This window comes from Artemia franciscana, chromosome 2 (genome assembly GCF_032884065.1).
Source record: "Artemia franciscana chromosome 2, ASM3288406v1, whole genome shotgun sequence".
Classification (NCBI taxonomy): domain Eukaryota; kingdom Metazoa; phylum Arthropoda; class Branchiopoda; order Anostraca; family Artemiidae; genus Artemia; species Artemia franciscana.
The window spans coordinates 12,001,709-12,015,315 of record NC_088864.1 but is presented as its reverse complement, the minus strand read 5'-3'; the positions used below and the strand labels follow the sequence as shown (position 1 = coordinate 12,015,315).

The following is a 13,607-nucleotide window of genomic DNA, read 5'->3' as shown; positions in this document are numbered from 1 at the left end:
GTAACTTTATGACAGTTCATATAACTGACTTACCAATAAAGTGAACATACCATTCGATGCCTTTTTTATTATGTTCTTTACGAATATAATAATCGCTCCTACCGCAAATTCAAACTTAAGCACTTTTTGACCTAACCTAACCTAACCTTAATTAACCTTATTATAAATAATTTCAGCACTGAGAAAATGTAGCATTATTTTGTCGAAAACGACCGAGAAAACGGCGCTGAGAAACGTAGTATTATGTTGTCGAAAACGAGCGATAACTCGTATTCTAATTGAAAATTCGTCTTTTTTTTTAGCTCAAAAAGTGCTTAAATTTGAATTTGCAATAGAAGTGATTATATTCGCAAAGAACATTAAAAAAGGCATCGAGTGGAATCTTCACTTTATTTTTGTCAGTTATAGCCTGTGAACTGTCAAAATTTTACCCAGTTTTTTTTTTCCAAGGTATTCTTTGTTTTTACATTGGCTCTAAATCTGACTTTTTGCCCTCGAATTTTTCTACTTGTACACGCTTTTCCAATATTAAAATTTTTTTCAAAAGCCCAATACTGAGGTTATGCCTGTTAATTGTCAATATCTCAGTATCATCTTTAATTAGTCCCTGTAATGGTTCAAAAGAAGGGACGCGTTCCGTCTGCAAATTAATAAATAAACCAAATGGTTTCTTTCCACACAATGCGAAACGTGGAGTCAGACAACCCGACCCAGCTCAGCTCTTCATATGAGCATATTGATCCTATCACTTTTAATTAACGTTTCAACCTAATCACCTATCCAGCTGTTGATGGCTCCTCGTTATACCTGTACCCTCCAGTGACGTGTGCTGTATTGTCCATCCGCAACGCAAGTTGCTCCCAACTATCTCCGAAGCAGTACCTTCTTCCACGTTCAAGAAGTTGGTACAAGAAACCAAGGTGAAGTGGCTAACATTGAAGAATCCTGTAAGTGCTTCGAGGAACGATGTTGTGGATTTTGATTTTTTGTTGTTTTGTTTCGGCAAGCCTCCAAGTGACATTAAAAGATGGATATGAAGACATAATTGTAGCAATTGAATCAAACGTTGAAGAGCCACTGGATTGTGAAAGATTTTTCAGAGAGATTGAGGTATTTATCATTTGGAAATTTTTAAAGTATAAATTGCATCAGTTAGCAAAGGAGGTTGATTTATTCCCCTGAATTTTGAAAAATAGCTGTTTATATTAAAAAAAATCGAGAGAAAAAACAAATTGCCCCCGTCCCCCTTCAGCTTTGAAAAATGGGTAAATATATGACTGTCCATATTATTGACTTACCAATAAAGTGAAGATACCACTCAACACCTTTTTTGTGCTCTTTACGAATAAAATAATCGCTTCTATCACAAAATTTATATTTAAGCACTTTTTGAGCTGTTAAAAATGACGAATTTTCAATTAAAGTATGAGTTATCGGTCGTTTTCCGACAAAATAATGCTACGCTTTCTCAGCCCTGTTTTCTCGGTCGTTTTCGACAAAATAATACTACATTTTCTCAGTGCCAAAATTATTTATAATAAGGTTAATTAAGGTTAGTTTAGGTTAGGTCAAAAATTAGGTTAGGTTAATTAAGGTTTAAATTTTCAATAGAAGCGATAATTATATTCGTAAAGAGCATAAAAAAAGGCATCGAGTGGTATTTTCACTATATTGGTAAGTCAATAATATGGACAGTCATATATTTACCGAAAAATGCGTTTTTGTATGTTCGTTAAAAAAAAATCCTTGCGGCACCTCCTACATTTTGTTGAATTAGTGCCCCTAGCATTTAGTAGACTGTATCTTACACTGTTTGTAAAACTTACTTTATATGGCCAAACTCATCCAACCAAGTTTAACAAATACTCATATTGTAAGCAAAAAATAACAAGTGTTTATTTTTAATTGCTCATCATTTCACATATTCTTCATGTAAACTCCTCGTCGTGTATGTTTTATAATTGTCCACTTCACCCTAAAATAATATCTTGTTTTTCGCCATTGTATTAACAATTGACTAGGACTAGATGCGCCTACTAAGTTTCTGCAGAATTGTATTCTATTTGTGTGTTTATTGGGAAATTGCTCAATTTCTTAGACATAAGGATATGATTTCGGGGAGGCATAAGGATATGATTATCCTTAGGCATAAGATTATCCTTGAGGGCATAAGGATATGATATCCTTAGGCATAAGGACATGATTCCCGCGTCATAGATTGAGGAAGTACGTATCATTTGTATACCATCACTTGTTCTATAGGATAATTCTACAGCAAGATTTCTTCAATAAAGGAAACAACAACAAAATAAACCATCTAGGATTTTTTTCCAAATATAGGCCTAATCATTCCTAAAATCTGTGGCGCAAGTTTGGGGGGGGGGCTCCGAAATTTTGAAAAACACTTTTCAAATGCCTCAGAAAAATGTCTTTGATGGTTTTTTCGTTGAAAAAATGAAAAAACTACATATTAACCTACCCTCCTTGATTTTGATAAATACCTTTTATGTTCCCCTCCCAAATTTTCATAAATTGAGACCACTATCTAAAGAGACCATTTCCATCCTCCCCCCCTCATGGGAACAGATAAAGCCACGGGCTATGCACAAAACTTTACAAAAAACTATTCTTAATTTATAATATGCAGATAAATCTCTATTTTCAGAAGGGACCAAATTAACGCCCCTCCATTTTAATCCACGTTTCCCCCAAATCCTTTAGTCTAGGACTATGACTGGCCAAATTAGAGTGTTTACTCATTTCACTTATGATGTAAAACTAATACATATTTCTATTTTTAATTTTTCCTTTATTTTAAACAAGCTTAGATGAATGTGTAAGAAAAATTAAAAACAATATTGTAATTCAGGTTTCAAGAACGAATGCATATGATCAAGGCTGTATCCAGGGTGGGGGTTAAGGGGATTTTAACCCCCCCCCCCCAAATTTTGACTGATTTGTAAAAACAACAAAAATGCATAAGAGCAAATTTTGGATGGATTTTTAAAGCTTTTTTTTTAAAAAAAGCTTCTCCCCTCCCCTAAACAAAATCATGGCTACGGCCCTGCATTTGGTAATAATAAATTATGTTATGTAAAGTATCTTTTCCTTTTGGTGCAAGTTAGAGCTGTAAATATGTAACAAAATTTATGAAAAATAAACCTTAACACGTCTATCATTATTTATAGTTTTTAAGCCAATTTAAGTCTAATATATCATTGAAATTTTAGTTTTTATGGGCTAAGAGAACCTTCTGTGAAAATAGTGGATCAGGAAGCTTCGCATGTAGGAACTAGCCGGGGAGGGTCTGCCGATTTCTCGAAAAAATCTATCCTCAAAAAGGCTCGTTTTTCGGACAGGGCTCCTTAACATCTGCGCTCTACAAATATTCCACTACTATGCACAGGGTTGCCGCATGTAGTACGAAAGTGCTATTTTAGCAGTATTTCATTATGTGTAGCACGTGCTCAGGGTTGCCACCTGTAGTGCGAATTTGCTATTTTAGTACTATTACAGTCAATTTTATGTAGTACCGAAAATTATTATGTAGCACGCAAATTTGGGCACCCCGGTTTTTATACAAAAATTTTATTGGGCTTTGCTGAAATTTTTCTAGGTCAACGAATGTATTTAATGGGTAATTACAAGCGTTTATTTACCAATGCCTTTGAAAATATTTGAATTGAAAGATTGATTGTTCTGATGGGCTTCAATAACCTCTTCAATACCTGAAATATTTTTAGAAAGAACTGAGGACCTTGGAATCCGGGACCTTTCCCTGAAATATTAAGCTTTTTAACACTTCAAAAATTTGCTCGCTTAAAACCAAATTCCAGTTTACGTAGCTGCAAAGAAGCACCATTACTGTTGTTTCAAAAAAACTTTCTCCTTTAAACAAGAGGGCGTTCACTTCAGATCTCCTTATTGAAGCCCAAAATTTAAGCAAATTGCAACATTGTTATCGTTTAAAGTTTATTCATTTTGAATATATGCATTCTCGAGATATTCTAGAGAGCAAACAGGCTATCTTATGGATAATATCAATCTATATCATGATAATATCTTCTATATCAATTTGATGTAGAAGATGATACGTGCCTTGCTCTTTGTCCCCTCGTTTGTATCTAGAGCGCCAATTCTTCTAACTTGAGGGGCAAAGTTCCACCTCGCTGCACCTCTTGAGGCCATATATGTCATATTAGGAGCCACGTTCTAAAGGCGTTTTTAGGTTTTTAGCATGTTTTTAGTTACACTTCAACATGTTTTTAGTTACACTGTTCTAAAGGCTATAGAAAGTTGGAAACACCTTATTTTATGGTTATCAAATTACTGTATTATCTATTGCTATTATAGACAAGAATCACTTTTGAAATAGTTTCGAGATAAAAAAAAATAGCATCAATGCGAAGGGTAATAACACTCTTGGAATGACACGGTAACTCTATTGCCTTATGAAACCCATAATTTGTTTCCTACCTCACGCGAAACAAGAATTTACATTTAGTATAAGCTGCCCTTGTCCAATATTGGTGCTATTATAAGATTGAATTTGGTAATCAAACCCACAACTCTCGAAGCCTTTAGCAATCTTCATAAAAGGATGTTTCAAATGCATTTATAATTACTAATTCTCATTTGCAATACAAGACTCAAAGAATAGAAATGGTTTTGTATAGATTCAAATCAATTTTTAATTATGTTTAGCAAGTTGTGATAACCACTTTTTTTTCGTATAATAAATATCGCGTTGAAAAGCCGCAAGCCACAGGTGAATAAATGTTTATTAACAATAAAAGCTTTTACAGGCCATAGTTAATATAAACATTCACATCAATAGAAAATTAAAAAGAACAAAACATCTTCAATTCCTAACTAAAAAAATAAATTAAAAATCAGCCTTTATGCACTTTTCACAATACAACCACCCTTTTTAACTTCTTTATCCCTCTCAAAATGACACCATTTAATTTTATTCCTTCCATCCAAACTACCTTCACAAAATTTCCACCCTCAATATTCACTTGCTAAAACCCCCTAAAATAGGTTAACTTATCCACATCTTCACACATAGGGCAAAAATAGGTCCACGTATTCGTTAAAATAATCCAACACTTATGTTCGACAAAATAACACTTAGAAGGGAATTGAAAACATGTACATAAAACAATGTATGGTAAGGCTAGGGGCATCGTCAAAAGAATCATTCTATTAACTGTTAAAGCACTTAACACTCTTAAACAATATTTCTCCTTTTAAAACTTAAATCCTCTTTGGAGTTACCTAATTTTAGTAAGTTCTGTGCTGACGCTCTTTCTTATTAGGCTTTGGTTAAAAAAAAAAAAAAAAAAAAAAAAAAAAAAAAAAAAAAAAAAAAAAAAAAAAAAACTTTTCCTCTTTCTATTTCTTTTAGTTTATGTAGAAGCTAGTAGCTGACTGTTTTTCAAAATTGGCCAAGTAGATAAATAATTTGGTTTCATAATCATATTCTTTCATTGTATTTACTTATTAGATTATATTGACTGCACATCATTCTGTTCAGATTCTGTAGCCTGCAAGTGTTACATTGATCTTTTGGAATCTAAGAATATTTAAGCCTGTCTCGCCTTGCGTTTTTTTTAAGTAAGAGCAACAATAACTGAGTACTGGGGAACATTACTTGAGACCATTGGTCAGTGCTGCACAGCCAATTTGAACAACCTCCCTAAGTTATCACATCAAAACTACATATTGGCCTCTTCAACGACTCTTCATCAGATACATAATGCAAAAATCCTTGGTTTGGAATATATATATATATATATATATATATATATATATATATATATATATATATATATATATATATACATTTATATATAGTGTTTCCCATTTCCTTCATTCTTGGTAAGGCTGGCATGATGAATCATTTTGTACAAAGGAAACGTAACCTCTTCTAAAGTAAGAGTCCAAAAATGAAATTGCTGTCACCCGAAATATATGTCGTCGTATATTTCCTTTTGGTACTATATATATTTTATATATACCATAGAAGTTACATTATTCATTTTGGTGCTTTCGTCTTATAGCCACCAAACTCAAGACCTTGTATCGCGAACATGAGACAGTAACCGATTTTCATATACCAGACAATATTTGCTTCGGTTGGGAGGGAAACTATATTGTAGCTTTATTTTAATTAAATATTTTGTTGGTATTTTGGTTAGGTTAGGTTAGTTCAGATTACGTATTTAATATAATGCGGCGTGGGTGGCCCCCCTTCCATAATTCTTTGTTGTAGTTTTCATAATTTTATTGATAAAGTATTATATATTCATCATATTTTTCTATATTTCGTTAGCATTAACCCAACTTTACTTCTTGACAGAATTTGAGTGTGGTGGCTATAAGACACAAATACCGACTTTTTTTTTATTGTTTACAAATCCTTGCTCTGCTTCTTTTTTTGTGTGGATTAGCGGGAAAAAAAATAACCTAATCTTATGTGCTTGAGCCATGTCAAAGCTAAAATATTTCACAACACCACCCGATTTATTTTTTCCATCAATTGAGAGAGAAACCCACCTGCACTTAGTTTCCCATCCAAACTTGGTGGAGACGGGTTGCATGAACGAATTAGTCAAGCTGTCGTCATTGTGGTTGACTGTCATACCGAAAAATGTTCATCAAAGTGTCAATAAAACCAATCAATCCGAACAGATTAACCGCATGTGTGATAAAATACTGACCATTTTCCCTGTTCATTTAACCGTTACTGCAATTGTGGACAAAGGGTGTCGGAGTGAAATTCTATTTCCGTTTTGAATTCTATTCTGCTTTTTGTCATAGATTGTGGCTTGATTTCATTCGCACTTGCTTGATAGCAGTTCGCTGAAGATTGAAGCGGAGATTATTGATGGTTCCCCACGCTCGGTCTTGGTCTATGACGTTAATTACTTCCTCCTTTCCCAGAATAAAAAAAATAGTCATTATGCTCAAAGTAAACCTGAAATAAAGAAGAAAAATTCAAGATGTGGAAAATACATTGTGCTCTCAGAAAAATATATGTCTGTTTTCGAGAAAGACCTACGAAACAACTAAGGAAGCAATAGTTATTGCACCCCGTTAATAACAATTCTTTTTCCTTTGCTTAGAAGTGCAAGCAGAATGGCTGATTATGGACGATGAAGCTTCTAGTTCATCGTCAAAGCTGAAAGCTGTCATAAACATTTAACTAGAGTAAAGCCAATTCCAGCATTTTGTTTGTCCTATAGCCCCTTCATCCAATTTCAAGAAAACCCAAGAGTTTGCTCCTCAATAAGACATTGTGTCTTATTAAATGTGTCGTAAGACAGATCTATCGTGGCAGGTGTGCACGGTGAGGGACGGGCTTTGGGACTATGTACTTTTTGCTTAATTCACGAGGTCCGTGCACTTTATCATGCATTCTATATAGTTTGAGTACTTGTGGTGTCTTTTTCGGAATACGCGCTTTCGTCCAAAATGAATCTACACAAATGCACATCTAGTCAACTGAGATTTCTCCTACGAAATAGCCTATATTTGCAAAACTTCACTGAACTATGCTTGAGCAGAATCTCAACATCTCAATCTGTTGATTCTGTTATTGATTGTCTAATTTACTTCAAGGGGTGGCATACCTTCCAAGAACTATAAAAAATAAGCAAATTGTTTGGGAATTATAAGAAACTGTAGGTTATACTGAGATTTTGGAGGTAGACAAGATACCATAAGAGACATTTCCTCGGATATGCATCTGCATTCCTTAATCCTGGATTTTTAGTACTCAAACGCACAGGGCCGTATCCAGGATTTTCTTGGGACGGGGGGGGGAATGCATCAAAATATGTTTATATTCATTTTTGTTACGTTCTCATGAGTCGGGGTTGGGGGGTGGGGGGGCAAACCCCCCTCCTGGATACGACCTTGCATACGTAGGTTAATCAGGCGTGATTTCACTGCCTTTTTCTCTCTTATATTTGTAGAGTCTATGCCTTAGGGTTGGTAATTTATCCGTTAAAAGTAGATAGATGTACAATGGCTTTGATGTAGGTTTTTTTTTGCGCGTGTCATCAGCTTTTTAATCCTTGACATGATAGCAAATAGGGATGAAATCTTTTTGGATCACTATTGTTTAGCCTGAAAGATCATTTTTCAAAACTCAAAGCTGACTCAACTTCGAAATTTTGTTTGATCAGTGACAATACCACCCAAAGTTGAACTTAGGATGACTTGTATATTTTGGAATCAGGCATTTATGAATTTCCCTTGGGTTATTGTTCTCTTACAAGATTATTTTGAATAGTATGATATGACTTTTTTTTCTCGTGCTTTACAAAAGTGTTGAGTCATGATTAAATCCCGGTAAAGATCTAATTTTTCCCATAAACATTTAATTTAATTTATTTGATCATCATATAATGAAACATTAATTGATCTGGGATGAAAAAAATTTTCAACATGTAAATTACTGAGCTAAGTCACTATGAATAAAGCTACTTTACTATTTGTAACATTTTTTATTGAATGGTGCAATTATTTAATATAAAATAAGCATAAAATTAGTTCAGTCAGAGATTATATAATAAGAAATATGTAAGCAAACAAGAAATTTGTCTGGATAATTTTGGTAGTTTCCTGATGGTAACTTCCACTTAATTTGACGGTAATCAAAGTGGGTTCTTTCCTCTCTTTAGGAAATGGGGAAACGCTCTTGCCATCAAACGATCTATTTCCCAATAGAGAAATGAGGGTACAATACATTTTGGGAGAAACGTAACCGTAAATAATGGAATTTTACCTCTCTAAAGTTTTTTTTCTTCGGTAAATTTACTTTCTTCTTGTGATGAAATGTACCGTTCCTCGAGGTTATTCAAGCAGTTTACACTTTTGCTTTTTTTCATACTCAAGAGGTTCGTTTCAGGTTGCTTCAGGGAGGTTACTCAAAATGCATCAGAGGACACAAAATACGTACCATCGATGTAACTGGGCATACTTTATGAAACTGTAACTGTCAGTATACGATTGCATCAAGAAAAAAATTCTTGATACCGAATTTATATTCATTTTCCCAACTCATTTCATCTTAAGTATGTATTGTAAAAAATAGGGAAAAAACTGGTTTTGTATTTTAACTTTTTTCTAAGGGTTATAAAGATCGATTGCTGCTTAAACTTAAATTTAGAATATTACAAGGGAATTATCTGTAACTATTAGAAAGAAAGAAGAAAATCAAACGATCTGAATGGTTTGCCTTAAAAATACCCCTGGCCGGTCGTAACATAGAAAAATATGAACGAATCTTCTGTATAAGTCCGTCAAATGAGCAAGCTGAAAAATTGGTAAAACATCAAAGTTACTCCCCCTAGATTTTGAAAAAATAAATTTTATCCTCCCCCCTGTATTTTTTGGGAATTGACGCCCAGCTCCTTTGACTTGTTGATGTGGATTGATATTTTGTCTTTTTGACCGAACACAGTTGGCAAAATTCTTTACAGTGCACATGCTCATAAAAATCTGATTTTCATTATCTTAAAAAAGCGTTTCTTCTCTCCCTAGAAATGCAATTTCTTCCCTCATCTTTTAATGACAAAACAAAACTGAACAAGCTACAAGACATCTCTAAGACATATCAATATTTGAGCAATATTTAATTTTGTTTCCTTTCATTCTTGCTCTTAGTTTCCATTAGAAATTCCTGAAATATGAAGATGAAGCATCTGTCTAGGTTAATTAACAAGTCTAAATTTTGCTGATCGATTCTAAGTCTATCTGTCAGTCTCGTGATGACAGGACGGTGGATAGTAACTGAAATAAAGTCTTTCTTAATCTTTCTGTTAGATATTATCTATGATATTTTTAAATAGACATAGAGCAAAGGTATCTGCTGTCGCCGCGTGCCAGTGTTGCCACAGTCGCAGATTTCCTGTGAAACGTCATAGGTTGTCGCATGCACACTTGGAAAAGACTAACCTTCTAGAAGGAAAACCCTTATTCCAGAACGTTTCCTGCTGCTCGACAAGTGCATTTGTGGAAATTTCTTTCGGGACAAGGGGCATTCTAGATGCGGAGGGGCAACTTATTTAATCACGAACAATAGGTGATTCATATGGAAATTGTACAACTCAAAAATTTTTTTTATGGAAATGTCAAGCTATCTGGGGGCATGAGTTTGAAGCCTTCACCTGCTTGCTGGTCACTAATAGGATATTTCAATTTTTCAATATTGATTAAATTTCATATTTAATATTTCAATTTTTCGTATTTCAATATTTCAACATTGACTTTAATTAGCGCGAAAATGGAGATTCATTTTCGTTCAAACATAAATCTGTTTTGGGATTTTGGCAAAATACGGGGGGGGGGCTGAAACAGGTTGATTATAAGTAAACGTAATTGAATAAACTGTATAAATGGTAGGGATCTCAAAATACCAGGAAGCACAGGTTCAATGCCTCCACCCACTTCTTACATAGCTTTAGGTCAATAATATGACTATAGGTCCACAATTTTTTTTTCAACCATTACTTTCATATTAAAGAATAAACCATTCACTCTGAATGTGGAGAAAAAAAAATTAATGAAGAGGTACAAATTTGAGAAAAATAAAACAAACATTTGATTTCTGAAGAAATAAGAATCAATAAAACTAAATGTAAAAATATTAATTGTTTTGGTAGAAGGCACAAATTTTACCTGTGAAAATATTTAAAAAAAGTTAATCTTTTGGTGTCTTTATATTGAAGAATAAAAGCAAACACAGTCTGATCTTGAAAACTCTTTGGCCTCTTCGTTAATGTTTGTATTAATGTATATATAAAGTATATAATACATAAACAAGAGTGCTCTTTTCATATTGAAGGATAAAAGCAAACACAGTCCGATCTTGAACAGAGTTCGACCTCTTCGCTAAATATGTTTGTGTTTATGTACCTATAAAAAAAGCATATAATACATAAAAACAAGTTTTGTTTTTATATTGAATAATAAAAGCAGACACAGTCCGATCTTGAACAAAGTTCGACCTCGTCGTTAAATATGTTTGTATTTATGTATATATAAAGTATATAATACATAAACAAAAGTGCTGCTTTCACATTGAAGAATAAAAGCAAACACAGTCCGACCTCTTCGCTAAATATGTTTGTATTTATGTATCTATATATTTTGTTGCTGATTTTTAATCACGTTCCTTCTTTTTAAAATTTGGCGCCCGTTAATACCAGGAACTGCATATGTAGGTTTTTTCCGTAAAAATACGATCTGTGGTAATTCTATTTTTTTCGATTTAAACGGCTACGTAAGTTGCTATTTAATAGGTTCAAAAAATCAGATTAAATTTTCACCGTCCTTGTAATTATAAATCTGAAAGCAATATTAGTTAAAGACTACTCTTGGTTCAATTTAAAATACGAAAATAAAACAACGTCTCCTGGACTAATCTTAGTTGTATTCATGCCCGAAAAACTCCGTTTCGGAAGATTTTTCTACTGCTTGTTTAAAAATAGAAAAGTTAAAACTTAAAGTTTTTAGGACAGTACCACATTTTCGTCTACGTTGCCATTTTGAGTTGTTAGCACAGAAGTAAAACTTTGGTACTAGATATTTTTAGCATAGCTTTTGCTGAATTTTCACTTACTTTTCTTTTTTTAACTTGACACTTTCTACTACCAAAATCTGAAAAACTGCTAATGTAGTTTTTAAACTGCTAAGACTTAAAATTTTCTCTTTGTGCAAGTTTGCATTTAACCAATTCAGATAATCAGATTTTAATTTCACTGTCCTTGGTACTTCAAATCTGTAAAGCAACAACAACTAAAATATAATCTTCCACAATTTCAAATAGAAAAGTTATAAAGCAAAAACTAAAATAAAATAAAAACAAAAAATTGTAATATAATTTATGGTTTTCAGATAATTCTATGCGTGAGTTTATATCATCATAAAAACCAAATTGGTTCTCGTTAACCATATACACTCCTTGGCATAAATTCTTTTTGTAGTCTTGAAAACCCATCACAAACATAATAAAAGATAATAAAATAGGATTGAAACGCGCATTAGATCTATGGCTCTGGTATTAGGAAGGGTATAACATAGGATTTAGTATGACATATGTATCTGGCTGCACAATTAGTCACTGCGCGGGGTATGACTGCAAGAGGTTTTGGACGCAGTTGGAATATCATCCTCAACAAAACCACCAAAGAATCCAGACAATATTCGTATTATAGAGGGTAATCTATCGATTCTTGAGAATGGGTTACCAAAGTGAGCGCTAATAATGCCAAGTATTATTATTAAAAATATATGATGGCTCTTTATTTAAGGCTGATAAGGGCAAATTCAATGTGTCTCCAAATTTGGACCCATATGTGACTCGATGTAGCTCTAATAATTGCTTCATAAGTGAGGTGTCGCCTCTTTACATAACTTATTAAAACCTTTAAAACGCATGTCCAGTGTGTAGTAGCGTCGTTTCGGGAGGCAAGGGGGCAGTTTCTGACCCCCCAATAATTTGGATAAAGAATTGTTATATTGCCTTGACTCTCCGGATGGAGATCCCTTTTATCCCCCTAATAAAAATGCTGGAGCTACCCCTCTGCCAGTGTGAGTCTGGAAACATTTTAAAAATAAAGTTTTTCTGATAGAAGTAAAGAGCAAGTTAAAACTTAAAAAGAACACAAATTTATTGCGTCATAGCCTATTCAACATGCAAAAAATAGATCGAGTAAAATTGACTGGTGAAATTTCTCTAATTTTCGTAAAATATGAAAAACTAGTAGTTTCAGTGTTTCTGATGCAGGGTTTCCGATAATTTCTGATTCTGAAACAGAGGCTTTTCTAAAGGTAGTAGAGAATGAAGTTAAAACTGGAAACGAAAACAAATTGATACCTCATAGCCTATTTAATATATATCTATCAGACTAGCTCAAAATAAACTAAGTCACAATGTTTCTCTTAATTAGTAGAATTTGAAAAATTAGTGAATTTTATTTGAATAAGAAAGTAAGTTGTATTAGGCTTTCTCCTATTATATTTCTACATGTTTATTTTTTTATGTTTCATATCTTTTCTTATTTTTCTATCGTTGAAGTTAGACACTAAAAACGATTTTCTAAAAATAACGACCGCCAAGTGGGGCCAGTAAAGTAGAGCAGGGGGTGTCTTCCCTCTGGAAAAACAAAACACATAAGAAGTAAAATTTTCGCCAATATTTAGAACAAAAATGGTATTTTTCTAGCAAAAAGCCTGGTCGAAAGCCTTTTTACACGGAATTATTTCTCCTTGTCAGATCCCTCCTTTAAACATTCTCTGTGAAATCTTTACAACATATTGTCCAATAGAAGTCAACTCTCAAAATTTGGGGGGTTGGGTTATTCACGGTGGAGGGGGGGGGTGTTTCAATACTCAGTTTTCTTTTAAATAAGTCAAACATATCGTTTTAGACTCAAACACCTTCTTTTTAAAACTGTGTGCGTTTTATTTACATTTTCTTATTTCAAGGGATTCAAAAAATAGAAAATAGTGGATAACCCATCTATCTTTGTTTTTTTCAAATAGTCTCAACCAGACTTCTAACTTTCAAACATCGAGTATATATTACTATT

General features: G+C 33.4%; 1 protein-coding gene across 1 annotated transcript in view; it reads left to right on the top strand.

Moving 5' to 3' along the window:
* Positions 1–862: 862 nt before the first annotated feature.
* The window catches only part of LOC136034399 (calcium-activated chloride channel regulator family member 3-like), a 46,119-nt gene continuing 33,374 nt past the window's right edge, over positions 863–13,607 (top strand). The window contains exon 1 of the mRNA XM_065715555.1: positions 863–1,110. Within this exon, the coding sequence (XP_065571627.1) occupies positions 967–1,110 (144 nt within the window). The 5' untranslated portion in view covers positions 863–966. The remainder of the gene's footprint in view (positions 1,111–13,607) is intronic.